Source organism: Anas platyrhynchos, chromosome 2 (assembly GCF_047663525.1).
Source record: "Anas platyrhynchos isolate ZD024472 breed Pekin duck chromosome 2, IASCAAS_PekinDuck_T2T, whole genome shotgun sequence".
Classification (NCBI taxonomy): domain Eukaryota; kingdom Metazoa; phylum Chordata; class Aves; order Anseriformes; family Anatidae; genus Anas; species Anas platyrhynchos.
The window spans coordinates 72,288,006-72,307,797 of record NC_092588.1 but is presented as its reverse complement, the minus strand read 5'-3'; the positions used below and the strand labels follow the sequence as shown (position 1 = coordinate 72,307,797).

At 41.7% G+C, this 19,792-nt stretch overlaps 1 protein-coding gene across 12 annotated transcripts in view; it reads right to left on the bottom strand.

Annotated features, from left to right (window-relative positions):
* Positions 1 to 19,792, bottom strand: part of COBL (cordon-bleu WH2 repeat protein) — a 159,392-nt gene that overhangs the window by 129,799 nt on the left and 9,801 nt on the right. For 8 of the 12 annotated variants that reach the window (XM_038174013.2, XM_072034911.1, XM_072034916.1 and 5 more), the window contains exon 1: positions 10,643 to 10,710. The exons of 2 other annotated variants lie outside the window; for them this stretch is intronic. In XM_038174013.2, coding sequence (XP_038029941.2) covers positions 10,643 to 10,695 — 53 coding nt within the window. In that variant the 5' untranslated portion in view covers positions 10,696 to 10,710. 2 more of the 12 variants (XM_021274625.4, XM_021274624.4) reach the window with 2 other exon arrangements.

The following is a 19,792-nucleotide window of genomic DNA, read 5'->3' as shown; positions in this document are numbered from 1 at the left end:
TAAACCCAAGCACCCAGTGAAATCAAAAAGACAAAATGTAAGCTTACAGACAACAATTTCTTAAAGCCAGCTGAAGAAAATGCTACTTCAACCACTAAAACAAGGTAATTGCAACTTCCTCTTACAGTACTGTACTACAGGGGTGTAGTGACAGATCTCGATGATGGCAGACAGACTCTGCTCATTGTTCAAACTATGAAACTCCATACCCATGTTTTTGTTTCAAGTTTTTGATTACCTTGCTACCATATGCAGGCCACTAAAATAAGGTTCGTAAGCAGTTAAGATACTAACTTCTCCAACAGAAAAGTTGGCAGTAACAGTCTTCAAAGCCATGAACCAGATGATCCTACTCAACTCGGACTCTTCATACACATCACATCGTCTTAAAAAAGCAATTCATGAAATAAAGGTACCCATCACTATAGGCAATGCATCTGTACTCCTGCAGCCATTCCTCTGCTCACACCCTTGCACCCTTTTCCTGTGAGTCAGAATAGTGACAGTGACTTGAACGCTGCCTTCCAAATTTGAGAGAGATTCACAATCATTTCCTATGGCCACAAGAAACAGGGTATGCAAAACCTCATCAAGTAGTATGCCTCTATTTAAATGGCTCACGTTTACAGCTTTGCTTCTATTTTCAGAAGCTTTTAAACATGTTATGCTTCTCTTGGGAGGGATGAAAAGGAGAGAAAGATGGGAAAAAAAAAAGATATTTACTCATATTGGTATTGCACACTTGTCTCTAGATGCTCGTAAATATTTTTAATGAATCTACAAAGCAGGAAGGTTTTTAACCACAGTTTTAAGATGACAGCATCTCCATGAACAAATTGTGTCCAGTGAGATGAACAGGGCAGCTAGGGGAGCTGCACTAACCCCGAGCTGACCAGCAGCAAGACCTCGATGAAAAACCAGATGTAGCAGGCAGCAGGAGCTGCTGATTCCTGTATCCCACACCATCCCTGCATGTCAGATGGGACACTCGAACCCATATTATTCTCAGCACTATTTCACCTACTGCATTCTTATTGCTCATGATGAAAAAAAAGTGTGAGAGCCAAAAAAAGGAACGCTCTTTTCCTCTGATAAAACTGCAAATTATGCCACCACTGAAGAATTCGCTTAAAGCACAAAAGGCAAGCAAGCATCTCAGATGCCTTTATTGGACAAGCAGGGTTAAAAATAAACAGTCTGCTTGATTTTGTAATAGCCCGTACAGAAATATAGATTTATAAGTGGTTAATTCCCTTGGCATGTAAATTGGCATAGTCCATTAAATTAATAGAATAACTCTAATTTAACCAACGAAATAATCTCTTCCTGGGATCTCTTTAACATACACATCCTATTACTGAACTGTAATTTTGAAAGAAATACCCATGTGTCAAAATAACTGTGAAATTCAGAGCTTTCGTTTTTTTCATATTCTAAAGATAACCACATAAATTGATTAAAGGAAGCTACGCATGAGGTATGGAGATTTAAAACTGATCTCAGCTGTCATTACACCAACAGAATTAAAAAAAAAATAAATCTACAATTAAAAAATGTAAATAACATATGTGAAAATTTTATAATATGCAATGATTATTTACAGGCAATAGGAAACTAATAGTTTATTTTTTTAAATCATCATATCCTGACTGTACAGCAAGCCCCAGATACAATAACAGCAATGTTACCTCTCTCAAACCGAGCAGCCTAGGACAGAACAGTAGTAGTGCATGAATCGTGTCTTTTGCATAGACAACATCAGGAGAAAGAGGAGAGTATGAAAGGTGTATTTGTGCAAACTGGGATCCAGCTGGGAAACCAGCAATACAAAATACATCCCTTCTTCTGAAAACATTCAGTATTAAACTTTATATATTACTACTGGACCACTCATTCTTGTAACACTTTCTATTAATTACCCATATACTAATGGGGAGTAACATTTTACATTTTCAGCACGATTTGCAGCCATTAATAACAGGTAGACAAGCTATCCCTTTTCGTAAGATGGAAACAGAAAAGGAGTGGGCAGCAATGTGCCTCCCTCCCTCCAAAAATCAACAGCGGGACTGCCACAAGAATTTGATGCATGAACCACTTGATTTTGCTGCTCTGCCCACACAGGAGGTTTAAGAATTGGGGTTCTCTGAACCTAACCTCCTACAAATATTTACTTAAGCTAATACTAGGAAATCTGTCACTCTGCAACTTAGCCTGCATCTCCAAACAACTCACTCTTATGTCTTCAAATATTTTTTAAGAATGGAAGCGATGCTCCATCCAGACTTAGCCAGCGGACTGTTAAAATGCCCTGCCTTCCAGCTGAACAGAATCCGCAGAAAAACCCAGTACTGCCAGATAGCCAGCGTATCTGTGCTTTATTCAGTAATCTGCTGAAAGCTAATCTTCAGTATCACAAGTAAGTCATTGTGTGCAAGAAAAAGTCCACTGTCTCTACTACTACTGCACATACAATAACTACTCTACAGTATCCAATTTTGAAGCAAGAAAGAAAAGTAGAGGCAGTTATTTACAGACAACATAATGGATTAGATCATGCATCAAGGGGCACATCCATTTCATGTTGCTGAGAGTAAGAAATTTATTAATTGAAAAAGACTCAACAAGTACATCCTACTTCCTGACTGTTTATTAGTATTTTTGTGCAAAGTTCCCACCAAAAGAAAAATGTTTAACATTGCATGATGCATGCTGATTTATATACTGAGGTAACATTTTGGTTTTCTTTTCTGTGATTGTTTTGTCACATCAACTTACTCATCTTGGGATTAATTCTCAGCTAAATATCCTTAACTCACCTTCTGCTCTGTTCTGTATAGTGAGACATACTGGCAGTGCCAATGCTTGAACTGAAGTCAACGTCGTAATTCATGACTTCTCATAACCTCTCAATCTGATGCCAAGTACTGCCACAGAAAACTAACAGACCACTCAACCTTGAACATGAATTCCAACGGAGAAAAAGAAAAAATACATGTCTATTAATATTTTATGTGCTTAAAGACACCTGGAACCAAACTGCTCTCTCCCACTTATTACTGTTAGATCCTGCATGTAACAAAAGCTTTAATGCTGCACTAGCAGAGGAGCTGAAAGAGATTAATAAAAAGAAAGAGATCTGACATCTACCCAAGATTAGAAATAATGTTCTCACCAGCTACAGCAGTGGTGTGGATCAGTTTCTGATAGACTAAATTCATTTTGCACTTGCTTGTGAGTCAGATCCACAGCTTGAACACTGCAGATCCCTGTTGGCTTGTTGCACAATTAGTTCAAAAAGGCAATAAGTGGCTTTTAATAGCAACAGCCAGAGATCTCTTCGCTGTGGTACTGCGAGTTCACTATGAAAGCACACAGCAGGTGAAGAATATGCAAGTCCTGAACAGCAACACGTGCTTACACGAGGACTCCCAGATGACAATGAGGTAAAGGATAAGCCATCAGCAAGAGACAAAAAGGAATCCCACTGAAAGATGTTTTTACTATATTTTGTGTCATAACTTCATTGTAGAAAAGCCACTGATGTTCTGCTATAGTCAGAACAACCTTGACAAAAACTGAGTCTGATTAACTTCTCAAAGTGAGCTCCACATTCCCTCTTCTTACCAGTCCAGTTTCATATTAAATGCAGTGTACAACCCAATTGAGAAGCGCTCCTGAAGTTTGTGTCTCTGTATAAAGTGCATAGTCTCTAGCTGTCACCATCTACGAGATAACCTGTACTTCTTCCTAATTTTATGACCAAAATTTGACATTAAGAAATGACACAATGACATGGAACTTGGTATTATACCTTGTACATAGCTGCCACATGAAACTATGCAGGTGTACTTTGCTATTTCAAACTGAAAAAAAAAATGCTTACAAAAGTTAATGATAGGATATTTGTTCACCATGTCCCATATGAAGATTTAACATCAGAAAATAAAATCACAAAGTTGTCACAGTGGTATCACCAAGAGACACGACAAAAAATATCCCCTCTGTTCTGCAATACTGGATGGTGCCCTGTGCTAACTATCCACGTGGTTTTACCTCTGCTCAGATCAAGACTAATAAATTACAGCCTTTGTTAAGTCTCTGCTTTCAACCACCTCTTCCAGTCAAATCCATATCCCATTTACTTGAAGAGCTAAGGCTTGCAAAGCACACAAGTTATTTATTATAAGCAGCAGCACCCTTTTGAATACCTCCCTTTTTGCTTTTGTCACTGTATTTTAGCACCAGTCTACAAGTTAATATCTGTATCTACCTGCCTCTGGGGGGGGACCCGTATAGTAAATGGTACAAATCTGAAAGCTGAAAATCGTAACTGAACTGGGGGTGAAAAACTTGGACAGATCTCCTTCTCTTATTATCTTGGGCATATCACTGTACATGTTTCTTCAAATATAATGGATACCCAGACAATTACACCACTTGTTTATTTCTAAAACAACTCAAGAAAATGAGATGGTGCATTTATGCCGCTTTCTGTATAATGTTATTTTTATTTTCAGGTAGCTACATTAAACCACGTGATCTACCTGGGAAGAATTTTGCCTGAAATCACTTCAAGCAGCAGCTTAATTTCAGCTGCTGAACTATCACATGTCCTTCATTCATCCTCCTAGGGAAATGAAAGGGAAACCATTTCCTTTGCAGGACTGGAGCCCTGCTTTGTTTTTCTTGATGTTGGATTTATATTCGTAGCTGATCATCAATGAATCTTTGGCTGCTGAACAACAACAGCTCCTCTGTCTGCCATCAGCAAGGGCATGAAAGGGAAATGACACACAGACACACACACATACAAAAAAAATAAAAAAAGGGGAAAAAAATCTCTGTTGGATCCAAGCCTCAATTTATACACTGTGAAGCAATCTCTCTGCAAGTTGGCTTTTCATCTGGGCTGGTTTTGTGGCATCGCAGAGTGGCAAAAATGCATGGGATGCTTTGCTTATGCCCTGCTCCTGCCTGCTCACGCCCTCCTCTCCGAAGGCGGTTTACATGTGGCAACACCTGTGTTATCTTAGAAATACTTTAGCCAAGAATAACCCTGCACACAGCAGCAGACTATTTACACCTGACTGCTGAGAACAGAAGGGCACGTAGCCTGGCCGAGTGGTTTTGGGTTGGCACAAAGAGTTTTTGCTCTAAAGCAAAGGAGTCAAGGCAGTGGCTGTGGAAAGGTGGGATGTACCAGTAATTCAGCTCAGCAAAAAGTGCAGATGGAGGCTTGAGAGGTGCAGCCAGCTGGAGAAAAGCGACGGACAAGGCAGAGGTCAAAGTGTACGAAATGTGTTGGGGAGGTCAGGGACCCTGCATCACATGGGACCTGCATGCAGTGCAATGGACACACCACCTTTAGGTGAGGAATGCCTGCTCCCATGCCAATCAGAGGCTTGCAGCAGCTTTTAATGAGAATTTCTGAATACTTCTCCTCCTCACCCTATTGCTCCCTGTCCCACGCCAAGAAAACCAGAACAGAACTTGCACAACTCAGTTAACTTGGAGCTGGCTTAAACCTTCCCAGATGGCTTGCTCTGGGGCTGCGCCTCAGTCTGCAACACTTCTTCCCATGGATTCAAAAGCCACGAGGACTCAAAATATATTTTCCAACAGCTGGATCAGCTAGAAAAATCCACCGCAATTACTAACAGAAAAACAAACATACAATAAACAAACAACAAACCACCTTTGCACATCTGTTACAGATGCCTACTGCACAACAAGGGTCTAAGTACAATATTATATAGAAAGGAATAAATAAACCAAAGATGGGCAATGTGAGAGACTGTTCCCCCTATGTGAAGGGAGTGGTGGACCAGGATGCATTTTGTGTGGTGTTATTGTACGGCAACTTGGCCTTGAAGCCCCAGAGCTGCATAATGAAATGGCACCTCACTTGAGCAGTGTGATGCAGGGTAGCTCAGAAATGGGCTTTCTGTGCAGGAGCAGGGTTTACACTGTTTGGGCATCTGTTGCTGTGCCTATATTTGCAAAACTTACTTCTCCTAGAGAAGTGAACTGGCTCTGTTTCTGAGTCTGGCCCTTCTCTAGCAACTCCTGATTTGCAGAGCAGCCATACACTGAGGGAAAACACCTCCCGCCACAAACCCAACACAAAGGGTTTGGTGGTGTATACCACGTTCAGGTGTACAACTGAAGCTTTCCAAGGGGCTGCTCTAACTTGCATGTGAGGCATTCCAGCTCCTGCAGCAGCTCGGGATCCAGAGCAAGGCCGAAGGAAGCAGCAGGCCGCTCACACAGGACACAGCTCCGATGCACCAGCCAGGTCTTGCCATAAAGCTCCTCAGAGCGACTGTACATCAACCTCTCACTTCCCAGGAGGAGTCTACTTCAACCTCAGCTTCAAAAGAGACAGAATTTGACAGAATATGGAGGCATACACCTGGGTAAACAGTTTAATCCCAAGTGCTGTTGAGGTTTCTGCCTGCCCAGTCTCACACGGTCTGGTCTGCAAACTCTGCAAAATCATCCGATCTCGCTGGCTCGCATAGGCAGAGCCAAGGGCTGAAGACCAGAGCCTCGGGCTGAAGAGCCAGACCTTCCAGATTAGCTCCCACAACCCCCAAAGAGTTGTTTAATTATGATAAATTATAAACATTTTCTATGTATTAATAGCGGTTTTTAAAAATAACCCTGTAATTTATATTAAAATGCTGTACAGCCCAGACAGGTTTAAGATTCCTATAATTTATATAAATCACTCTCACAAATCACCAATTTCCACTGAAATACTGCTGATTTACACTGATATAAATGAGCAGAGTGAAGTTTATGGTTGTCTTCTTCCCTATATATGCAATGGATAGCACTCTGCCACCGAATTACACAGGGGTGAGCCTGAGCTTTACAGATAACTCGTGATATCACCATCCCACAGCTTGCAAACTGGTGCAAGTGAAATTAAATTAATCTGGCCAAATACATATTCTCTGGTCCTGAATATCTAGTTCTGCTTGTGAGGAGAATAATTTTTGTTCAGGAATCCTTAAGGTACATCAGAGATATGCTGCTCTCAGGAAAGGGAGCAGAATGAAATTAAATTCTGTAACATATATATAGTCTCATATGCAAAGACCAAGCAGCCCATTCTCATATTTAGACTTGATGTTAAACACTGGAAATGACAAAACGGACACTATCCAAAACCTTCAAAACAGCAGAAAACAGCAGACTACTGCATTGATTCTGTGTTTGAGTAACTGCAGGACTTTACAGGCAGCAATGCAAAGGCAGATTTTCGTCTTGGCTTAAAGCACTGAGGCACATATATATATATTAAAAAAAAAAAAAAAAGCATGGAACTGTCATTTAGAAAAATACTGAAACAAGCAAATATCCAGACTGAACTAGCTAATCTGTACAACTGTACATGGAAACAGCTCGACTGCTCCCTGCGGAATTGTCTTTGTGACAAAGGCTCATGCTAAACCCCTGTATGATGGAGATACTCAATCCTTTAAAAAATATTCCATTACGTTAAAATAAAGCCGCTTGTGGTGCTCTTGGCATGGAGATGACAATGAAGTGCCCAGCTACCTCTCTTTGCCACCCCACCTGCTTCCCAACAGGCAGTGCATTCATGCAGCACGGCCGCTCTGCAGCGGAACATTCTGAATCCCCATCAGAATGGGGAGCATTGTCTCGAGGATTTACACCAAGCTACTCTTCTTTTCCATTAAGGCTAAATTGCAGTCATGTGTACAAAGATGGAAAAGCAATTACCTTCCGAAAGGCAATTAAAGAATCCTTAATTTCCCTGTAAAAAAAGCTACCAGGGAGTAACTTTTTTATCTCTGTAATAAAACCACCCCTATGTATATACATGCAATCAAGTAATAGTCTATGGTCTGCATACATACATTACTCTACCACATAAGATCAAGAAGGTAGTTTCAAAGTTTCTTCTTCATCCCCTCCAGAACAGGAACGTCTTGAACCAGAGCCCCAGCCCTCAGAAATAGCCGAGGGGCTTACGTCTCGCCAAGGGGCTGCCGTCAGCATCCCCTTCATGATGTGTGGAGCCTTTCCTGAGACCTTCACACAAAACCTCCCGGCCGGCCCCAGAGCCCGACCTTTCTCCTCACCTTCAGTCAGCTGCTGGTAGGGAAATAGCAGAGGAGATCTGACCAGGACACAGCACCTTCATATGTTAGATCAGTATTATGTGTGTGTCCAGACATGACTTTGGAGGCGGGGGAGCAGTCTTCACTTGGTGTTGTTATTCCAAAAATCCCAGTCGGCGCCTCAGAACAAGACGAGCTCACTCGGTCAAGTGCAACCCCGCCGATGCCACGGCTGTCGTCAGCGCAGTCACACTCGGCGGCTGGAAGGTCGCTTCCCTCCATGACTGACTAAAAGGAGTCACACAAGCTTTCAGCATAAACTAGGGCAATACCATTTTTCTGTCTGTATTGGTTTTGTACCTGAAAGGCTTGTGCACTAGAAAATTGAATCACTTTCACCAAATTGATAAGCTTAAAAACAAGAAAAAGACACTTTCTTTAACATGTAGAAATTGGGACTTACAGACACACATTTATACATAATCGTTGGCTTTCAGGGTAACAAAATATGTTGTTTTTCCAAATAAAGCTAGGCAGATACTTCTCATCATGTCTGCATCCACAGTACTGCAGTGGGCAACGGTATGCCAGGGTTGGGGCGCAAAGGAGCAGGCTGTGGTGAGGGACACAGAAAACTCAAGACAAGCTTCAGCAAAAGACATAGAGCAAGTAAAGTTTCATCTCCCAAATAAACAGTACTTCTTTGACAGCTCTCTCAATTAATTTTTTCCTCCCAATCCTGTCTTGTTTCTGATTTTCTCGCTTGGCTACCGCCTAGCACACATCACTGATTTATCAGTCAGTGTTCAGTCACGATTTAGGGTCCCATCCAGTCACCATCTGACCTACTGCCACTCAGTGGTTTGTATCTGTTAATGTTTGTGATGAAAACAATGTAATTGTGGGATTACTAATGGCACCCTTTTAATGTTACTTGCTTTTCCACACGTATTTTTTTTTCCCTTAATTTTGTGACTAAAATGCAGCCGGCAACCTCCTTGCATTTGCGGACTTTTGAAAATTTCACGACTTCACTCCCAAATACAAAAACCCACACAGCAGTCAGGCTGTCCTTCCAAGGCGAGGAGGACAAGAAGCCCCCCCGGCCCCGCGGCTCTCCTTTGAGGGCTGAGCACTGCGCTAGCCCACACACCCACGCCTCATGCGTCCCAGGAAGATCATTTCCCAGCAGACATTTGCGGACGTGTTACTAATGATCCAGCTGCTAATTTAGCATCTGCTCGGGTTCTCGGGTTACCGGCGGGTGCCTCCCCACCCCGCCACCCTGCTCTGAATGGGTAGTACTCACGCACGGCTTCGCCTCGAAAACACGGTGGTATATTTAGAAACAGTCAGCCACTTCACGCGATAAGGTGGCGGCACACTTCGCTTTAAGTAGGTAAATAAAGCTCAGTCAAAAGTAATAAAAAGCAGACTTTCCAAGAAAAAAAAAATAAATCTTCCTGATCTGGGCATTTCAGAAAGACATGAAGGAGGAAAAAAAACTTTGTATATTGCAACTTAGTCTAGGGAAAAAACACTTCTTTCTCCCTCCCCTTTCTCTAAAAGGCAACTTGCTGCAGTTTATCTGAAGTAGAATTTCTTCACTATGAAATTAAAACATGCAGGATATGTCATGTATATTTGCTGTAGAAAGTGAAAACTCCCCTGTTACCACAAGTACATTTTTGTTAGAATTGGATATTAAAAAAAATATTAAGATATTAAAAATTACTTTAAGCTCCGTTGGAGAATGAAACTGCCACCAGAAAAGCTCTGAGCTTCCACTTTAGACCAAGTTAGATTTGCCAATAAAAAAGTCCCTGCTTTTTGTATATAAGGCATCTGTATTTCTGCCTAGAACTGAACTTCATGGCTTGAATAATGTTTTTACAAGGCTATACAGCACTCACATTTTGATTAAGTTTTAGGACGGGGTGAAAAAATTGAATGTACTGTAGTACTAAACCCCTGTAACTATTTACTGAATATCTACATACAAATTTAGCCACTTTGCGACAAAAAAAAAAAAATTAACACAATTAAGTAGTAAATGCTATTTTAAAAGGAAAAAAAATACTATAAAAAATAAGTGCATTACCATCTACTCAGTTCTCTCATTTAAATTGAAATACTAGTCCATTATAATACATTTATTTACGCAAACTATAATAGTGACAGCACGTTATTAATTACAGGCTGATTTAAACACTGAGGCATACTCAGACATAATAAATGAGCTGATGCCAATACTTAGATCTGTAACCAGAGGTGATATGGCTTGTTATCAATTTTATGTCATTGAAAAGGCGTGTAGCAGAATACACCCGGGTTGTTTAAGCTTGAAAAGAGCTGGAAGCAGATTATGTGAGAACACATTTTTCTCCGTTTTTCCTGCAGCACATGAACCCTGGCTAGATAAGATCAGCACAGAGAACTGAAAGATGTCAGGATAAAGGAGAAGAAGTGGCTTAAGGAACAGGATTCATGCAGCAGTGCACTTCTAGACCCTTCCCACCTCACCACGTGCCCCGCAGTGTCCTTACAGCATCTGCAGATTTGGGACTCCCCAGCCCCACAGCAGCAGTGAGGGCACCATTTGGGTCACCAGTGCAGCAGCCAGCGGCCAGCTAGAAGACAAGCAGGGATGGTGGGGGCTCCTTCCAGCTCTTGGAAATCCCGGCCCTCAAGCAGCAATAACTCAATCCTGGGTGCAAGTTCAAGGATGAAGCTCGCCTTTCATGTCACAAAACTAGAAACTCGCAAGAGTTTAAAAAAAGGCTAGAAAGGATAAACTTCACTATTAAGAGACAGTTACTTTATTTTTTTTTTTATTCCTCAAATGTTTTCTTCAAGTTTCTTCTCTATTTATTCTGAGCCTCCAGGGATGTACTTCCAGACGACATGAATAAAACCACAAACACCAGAAAGCCACCACTGCTGAAACCTGCAGGCACCACTGCCCTACCCAAGATATTGACCATGCAGAAATCTACAAGACTTGTAGACTCCTGTATGTGCAAGTAACATGAACTTCACCTAGGAACACTATAGGAACACAAGAAACACTATAGCTTGCATGGTCTGTCAGACTATCATCCTCAGAAATTCCTCCAGGACTTGACACTTCCAGATGTAAACTGACCCCAGTCCAATTCTGGAGGGAGCAGCACAGCTGTACGATACTGGGAAATGCTGGCTCCAGAAGTAAGGTCCTGCACTGTAACATTTATTTTCAATATTACGCAACACGCATTACCCAAAGTTTAATCTTCCCTCTGCAACTCCGTGTGAAATGCAAACACAATTAACTCAAGAGATAAGCGCAACTTTCAAAGAATCCCAAAATAGTTACACGTTTGCTTTTAAATGTCCAGAGAGCCTACCAAACCATGAGGATCAAAGAACACACTTCTAAGAGCAGTAAACCAGCTCAGTGACATGCACGCATTTGTTCTACCCCTTAGCACTAAAGCTGGAGACGATTTGCATGCAGTGATTAGAGCTGTGCATGAAGTACCTACATATCCTCATCCTTCCTCACACCTCTCCAAAGCAGCTACCCTTATACTACTTACCAGCACCAAGCAAAGCAGTCCACGAGGAAAAATCATCCGCTTCCAAAACAGGTCCCCTGTGGATCTCCCTATGCCTGTATAATTTTATTAGGAAGAACTGAGGCATTTTCTGCCTGGTACAAATCACAGACACTTTGGAAGTCGCAAAAGGAACATGAAGTCTCCAGTTCACTCAGAACCCTGAGTTTTATACAGACATTTTACCTGGCTGCTGGAAAATAAGAAAAATACTATTTTTACTCCCTTAGCTGCATCAGAGTAGTATGGTTGATTACCATTACACTTTACTGGTTCTCTTTCTACTACAGGGTGGTGATATCCTCGGTAAAAGTAAGAAGCAGCACAGAACACTAAGCAAAGTCTCTCTAGATAATTTTAATCTTTTAACCTTAAATAATGCTTGGCGAAGGCAATTTGATGCAGGAAAAACCCTGTTGCTGATTTGGGGTTTTGTCTTAATATAAATAATGTTTATGAAAGATTTATAGATATTTGAATACTGCTGCACACGTACAGCCAGGTGCTAAACAGAGCACGAGGGGTTTGTTTGCAATCTGAGCTTGCACATTATGTTTTTCCAAGTAACTCTGCCTACCCCTTCCTGGCCAAGCTGGGGACAGAAATTCAGCCCCCATGCTAGCGACATGTTCGCTCCCATCTGCTCGGATAAAGACACAGCACAAGCACAAGCTAGATCATTGCTCCGAGATTAATCAGAAGGCTGAAATACCACAGATAGCCTCCAAAAGAGCAGCAACAGAGTGTCTTGCCGCTTTGGAAGTTATTTGGGTCATTCACTTCGCAGGGCTTGTCTGCGGCAGAGGCTGGCACACCCGGGCTGCCTAACCATGGAGCGCTCTGCCCCCGTCGTGGCACGCTGTGGGGTATTATTCACACGCGGCACCGAAGCCCTGCATGCAGAGACTGTTTACATGAACGCAGCTCCACGCATTTCATATGCTGCACGGAGTTGTTTATCCTACAATCAAAAAGGTAGGTGGGAATTTACATTTTAAAAGATTGACTGAAAACTGTTCATATATGCATCGCTTTTAAAGCAAAGTTAATTTGCACACACACACACAAAAAAAACCAACAACAGTGCTATAAAATTATTTCCAGGCAAATTAAGCTAAGCTGGAAAATACAGGTACTTCAGACTTGCACTTTTCCTATCGGTTCAATACTCCACTGAATTAAAAAAATAATCAGAAATTATTCTCAGGTAGCAAATTAGTAATATAAATAATTGGCAATGCACTGCAAGCAATATTTCTTTCCAAGTAACTCCTTATGAAAATGAAGCTGCATGGGGAATTTACGGTGCTTTTCATGGCAAGAAACCCGAGGTATCTGTATAAACAGGTTTTATACTTCAGGCAGTTTTATATTTGTAAAATACTTTCCAGTAGACCTAGATCTCATTTTTAATAGGAGAAAGTATCGTATTTAACCACTTGAATGCAAAGAGATTTCATTCCAAAATAACTATGGCTAATTTGAGTGTACACAATAATAAGCAGTAAACAATGATATAGATGAGCAGCAGTCTTAAACGCAGCTGGCGCAATGTCATGACAAGTTGTGGGCTTTTTAAAAAAAATAAAAAAATATGAACGCTGCCTGGTCCTGTGAGAAGAACAACAGTGAGAACAGGAACAACTGACCTCTTTATCCTCAGCTAGGACGAGCAACCTGTCGTTAGTGTGGAACAGGTCCTTAGCTGTAAAATACCACTAGAAGCACGGCACTGAGAAGCTTACTATCATGTAAATAAAGAAGAGCATCCATCGGTGGAGGAGAATATAGGGGAATATAGGCACCTAACTCACCTGTCTCCACACACGTGGCCTTCTGTAAGGAGTTACCTCATTTGTGCTAGTTCAGCAGAAAATACCAACCAGATCCCCATTAAAGAGACGAGGGCAGTGAGCACCTACAGCCACCCCCCAGTGCACACAAGTGGCCCCATGCTGGTCGCTCTCCCACATCTTTGGCCCTGCAGCAGATGCTGTGATTTCATCCTCAAAATGGGCACAAGTGAGCCCGGTAAGTGAAGCAGAGCAAAACTGAACGTGTCCTTCACATGGGCCCTTCACACCTAAGCTGAGCTCTGAGACAATGGAAGTGTGGATGTGCCCACCCCCCTCCAAGCTCAGTGGGTCCTACCAACTCAAGCTGCTCCAGAGCAGCTGACCAAAGCCCCATTTCCAATACCGCATTAATTAATTAATTCCAATTAACCCATACTGCTGCTGTGCAGGGCTTCCTGGCAAGTGCATGCAGACTCACCGTCTCTGTCCCAACACAGCCCAAGAAACCACAGGAACAGACAGAATCTGCCCAGCCCCTTTTACTCATTTTGTACTATATTATACTGGCAGTCTTTAAAAGAACAAAAATATATATTTAAAAATAATTAAAAACAAAAACAAAACAAACAAGCCCCTGGTTTGTCTTCCATAAGGAAAATAAACCTTTAAAAAAGTTGAAAGAAATAATATAGCGGAGGGATGGGAGGCAGACCCTGCTTCTTGATCCTTGCATTGAGTGCTAAACCACTGAGATGCTGTTTATTAACTGCAAAACAGAACTACTAAAATCAAAATAAAATAACAGCTTTAATTTCATCCACTGATATATCACTATTTCTAGAATTCACAATTGGTCTTCTTCAGAAAGAGGAATTCTTAAACAAAGGTATAATACAGTTTCCTTAGAAGAGTAACTTTTTCCTGATACCAGTGAGATTGAACACTGGCCAAATACTAGCTGCAGAATAACTAACTGCATTTGCAAGATGGTATTCTCTTGTTTCTCACAAATCCAAGCAAGAGATGGAAGAAATTAGTTAACTGTATTAACTGCTTAAAAGTTAAGAAGAAAGGCGACTTCACTTTCATCATGAAACTGCTTAATCACCAGCATATAGTTCCAGGACTGTCTCTTCCTAGATAGCTTGTACCATCTGCGTAAGACTGTCTGCAAAACTTGAATTGAGGAGAGAAAATAAATCAACTCAACTTTTTATTTAGAAGTGAAGTGTACGTTTTTATCCTCCTTAGTACACAGTAATTTGTAAAATCCACAAATCTCTTAATTTAACTTAAATTACTCTTCTGTAATTACCCACGTAAAAGGATAATTGTCTTTTTCCTTTCTTCTACACTTTGGGTTTGATGCTGGACCCTTTATCCATTACATGTGGATGCAGTGGTGTTTGTCTCACAACAGAAAAGCCAGGTTTGGTGAGGAGAAAGTAACGTTGCATTAATACCCATTCAGGAGTAACAGACTTGGTGTGAAGACAGGATGCAACTGACTAATTTAAGTGCAGAAGTAAAGATATATTCTAGTCTTAAAATAAAGTTTCAGTTTAAGGCTGTGTTAAATTCTCAGGTGACGTCGATGCAAACACTGGTTTCTTCCCCTGGGACGCACAGCCCAATTTGGGAGGACAGGCACCTCCTCTGGCTGCAGACAGGGCTCCCTCCAGACACACAGGGACAGGAACTGGTCCCGGTTTGTCTCCCTCTAGGCAAAGAGCTACCCAGGGAACCAGAGTGTAAGGCAGACCTTAAGCAGCAGTAAAACAACAGCAAGAAGTCCGTGTGCCTCAAAAAGCAGATTATGAACACCTGGCAGCAGATCCTAACTTCTGCATGCTGTGCTGCTCCGCGTTGCTGGTAGGCAACCAGTGACTCCCCACCCAGCACAGGCAGGGAAACAGAGGTAATTAAAAGCGAGCAAAATAAATAATTTCCTTAATTACAACACCTGCAGTTTAGCAACATGATCTGACCTAGCTGTAATCGTATGTAATGAGTTCGTAGAAACAGACTTGGGAAGATCTGAAGGTGTCACCGTACCAAGATTTTAATCGCGCCAGGAGGCAATGTGTGGTATCCTTCCCAAGGAGAAAGCCCAATATCGCCGAGGCTCCTCAGCACAGCCTGGCACGTTGGTCAGAGCGACTGGGAGCAGCGTGACCAGCCCAGAGCAGAAAAACTGTGCTGATCCTGAAACATGAGAGGTACGTCCAGGGAAACCAGGAGTCACTTCTTCGGTATCCTTGAAAGTGTAGGCTTGGTACTAAGAGAAGCTACTCAAAAAAAAAAAAAAAAAAACAAACAATAATAATAATAAAAAGGTGGAATCTGGAGTCAGACCAAGGTATTCCCTCACCACCATACAGAACCTTCAGAAATGGAGAAGAGGATATAAAAGAAAAGAGAAAACAGTCTTCCCTTCAAATTTGGCTGAAACTGTGTATTGATTCAGAGAGAAAACCAGAATGGAAAATACTTGTCCTCTGTGCAGTATGAGCAGACATGTCGTCCTCGGTGTATTTATCTAGGAGGTATTTTTGCTGTATATGCAAGATATTCACCTCAAACAAAAGAAAAAGGAAAGAAAAAAATAGAAAGAAAAGCCACCTAAGTGCAGAAGTAAGCACAAAACCGAGTAACTGTTATATTGCAAAACAACCTGGAGTTTTATACATCATTTTGGAACCTGTCAAAGCAGGAAAAAAATGCTTAATATAACCCAAAAAACTCTACAGAACCTACACAGAAAATGAAATAAAGATGAGTACTTTAAAGGGTGTTGAACAGAATTTGCTGTTTTCTCTTTATATACACCTCCACAGCTCCCAACAGACCTCAGGGGTGAGCACAGGGACATTCCCGCTGTGGTATGTGTAGGGCGGGCAGAAAGAAATGTGCTTTTCAAGCAAAAGCCACATAGACAACATAAAACTGAGCTCTATTTTGCAGCTGTCCTCCTGTTTGTCAGCTATGACTGAGCTGTTCCCACGTTTGGTGGGTCTTCCAAAGACAGCGGCCTGAAGACCTTGGCACAGCCCGGAGGACAAGCTCCTCCTGGTGTCACCACTGCCCCATCTCTTAACACCAGCAAGTAGGGAGGAGAAACCCAGCAGCCTCACCCCAAAACAACCAGCTGCCTCTGAGAGAAGCCTTCAGAGGGAAGAGGGCTAGCAGGCTACCAGAAACAAAAGGCTTAGGAGACGGGGACAAATGATCATCAACGGAGTGCTCATTTTTAGGAATTCTGTTGGTCCCTACCGTAACTAAGCTGTCATCTTCAAGAAAACTCGCTATCAGACAACCAGATGTACCTACTGTAAAGATAAGTAATTAAAAAGCTGCAATATAAAAAGGTTTAATATCATCTCACTATAGATGGTGGTAGCACATGTTTAGTAAAACAATGCCTGAAAATTCAGGAAGCACCTCACTGACCATCAGTGTTACCCATATTAAATCTCTACGTATTTGTGAGGTTTTCAAAAAAATGGCATTAACCACCAATTACAGAAAACTAAGGGAGTTCCACCCTGCTGGCTCAACTTTACCATAAGGTCTCAGGAACAGTTGATAAGCTCAGTGTGCATATATATAAATAAAACCTGATACATAGCAATGGAAAACAGGTATGGCAAACAGGGAACAGTTCTGCTCATTAGCTGTTCTTACTAAAAACACGAAGGAACACTTATCTGATTAAGCACTTCTCAATTGGTACTTGCTGTTGAACCTTGCAATATGGCTATATTTAGAAAACTGATAACAACAAATTTGACTTTCCTGCCCAAGCTCCATGCCAGTGGTGCATCTGGCAAGCTCCGTGCCAGACTTTGCATCTTGTCTGTTCATTTTATAGGGTATGGGAAGTTTTACTGTTAGCACCCCAAAACCAGCATAGCTCAGAAAGACTATTTTCTTTTAGCCTTGGTGTCATTGCTAGAGCTTGCTATGGAACAGCTTTAGGAATATAATGAGGCTTACATTTATTTGGCTTCTTGTTCAAATGAATGTGGACTTTTGGGTGGTCCTGGTAATTTTGTGTGGCAAAAGTTAATGCTGACTTAATCCTCCACCCGTCCTACACACAGCAGGTCTACATATGTGGTTTTCTGTAAGCAAGTTCCCAAACAAGCTGGCTGCTGATTACTGAGGTGAGCGACTCTCCATCACACCTTACCAAGCCATGACGCTTTATACACACCGCAGTAGCACAGAGAAACTCACTGACCACCCTTCTAACTTGCACACAGCTCAATCACCTTTAATAAAAATAGACACTGGGGAATTCAGAATATCACCCCAAAATGCAGTCTGTCTACTTCACCTCTGGTGAGTATCTCGCACCCAGCCTACACCAAGCTCCTACTTCATTCGCTTGTTTCCTACCTGCTTCAATGCTGCTCACTGCCTCAAAAAGAAAAAAAGAAAAAGGAAAAAAGAAAAATAAAAAATAAAGTTTATCAGTGTTGTACCATTTTTTGAGCATCACAGAAAGCTCTGTGACTCAAGCGCCATCACTGACACCATTACAGGCAACTGCCAACTCTTCCCATGCAATACATTGCAAAGCACACACAAAATGCAGCTGAACACTCAAATACCAGGTTGCATTTACAGGATCAGAAATGAGATTTTTTTATTATTATTTTTATTTTTTGTCCAAAAGACCCTCTCAATCTGGAAACTATACCGAGAACACAGGAACATCAAGAGAAAGACCATTTTGGATCTGCTTTTTTGCCACACCTCCCATTACAACTGCTGCTCTGCGCAAATGCCCGGCGTCCTGTGCAGCTCATTAGCTGGGGGCATAACGAACCCGCAAGGGCAGCCTTCCTTGCGCAAAGGTGCTAAAAGTGGGCATCAGGCACCACGTGTGCCAGCCACCCTGGCACTGCCCCACCGTGCAACCTCTGTGAGTCACTCCTTGGCACAAGCAAAGTCCCTTGCTCATCACTGGCATTGTAATGCTGAAACTATGACAACAATACGCTATTCCCAGGATCACTCATTTTTACGATAAGCAGCCCGGCTCATGGGGCAGCTAGCAGCTCTGGAAACACCCTACACATTAAGAGGATTTAGCATGTGCTGTAATATCCACTATCTGGAAATGCAGCTACTTTTTAAGATCCTTCAGTCACAAATTTTGATGGAAACATGGATCTTAAGTCTTCTTCCACTGCCAGCTCCTAATGCAGGAGCTGGCTTAAGCCACTCAGGAAGAATAAATTTCTAAAGACCCCTCAGTCTCTTAGAAGAAGTATTAAAGTGTGAAAGCTGTCAGTTTTCATGGAAATCACAATGCCAGAGCACCACAAAAAAGCTGCAGTATACAGACCATAGTTGTTGCCAGAAAATCAAGTGTTTGCTGATGCTGAGAGAGTAGCTAAAAGCTGAGCACAGGGGAACACTTGTTCACGCTCTGAATTGTGATTCAGGAGAAGCGAGTTGCTTCCCCAGCTCTGCCACAGGCCTCCTGGCAGCTTTCTGAGCAAGCCACGTAAACGTGGCCACACTTTTGCCTGTATAAAATGGAGTCTCCCAGGTGTATTTCCTTACCCCTGAAGAATACTGTTAGGAAGCCTCCATAATGCTTGTAAGATAATTCAAGTCTGTGACAACGGGAGTCTAAATAAGTATTTAAAGCACAATAGATGTTTAAGAATATGTACGTTTATTCAAGAAAAGTCTCATTCCTTCAAAGGTAAAAAAAAATATTTTTTCCTGGTCATAATCACAGTTGTACTCTGATCTGAATCACTCTGCAAAAAGCAATACCACTTCACCAACAGGACTGACTACACACAAAGCAGCCATATATTTACCAAACTGACTTCCAAATAAATATTTAAGAAGTTTTTTTTTTTTCCTTAATGGCTAGCATCAGCTAAAAATGCACACGTGGGAATGCTCTAACTTGTAATCAGCCCCCCCTCTCCCTGACTTTATCTACTGCAGCATCCTGGATATCCACCGAACTTGGTGCAGCTTGCCCAGACGGGGCAGTAGGCAAAGTCTATCCCATCAAAATATAGTGCTTCCCCCTGCTGAGCAAGGACGTGCTTTTATACAGGCAAGCAATTTGACCAAGATGTAAGGTTATAGCAGCAAAAGCTGACAAAAAAAAAATGAAGTTAGAATTACAGGAAGAAAACACGAGGAGCAAATGAGAAAGGAGACAGCAGGAAATAGGAGTTTCAATTTCATCCACAGTGGCAGAAGCAGCATAAAAAAGCAAGATGAAAAAATATGGAGGATACTTATGGAAAAGAAAATAATGAGACAA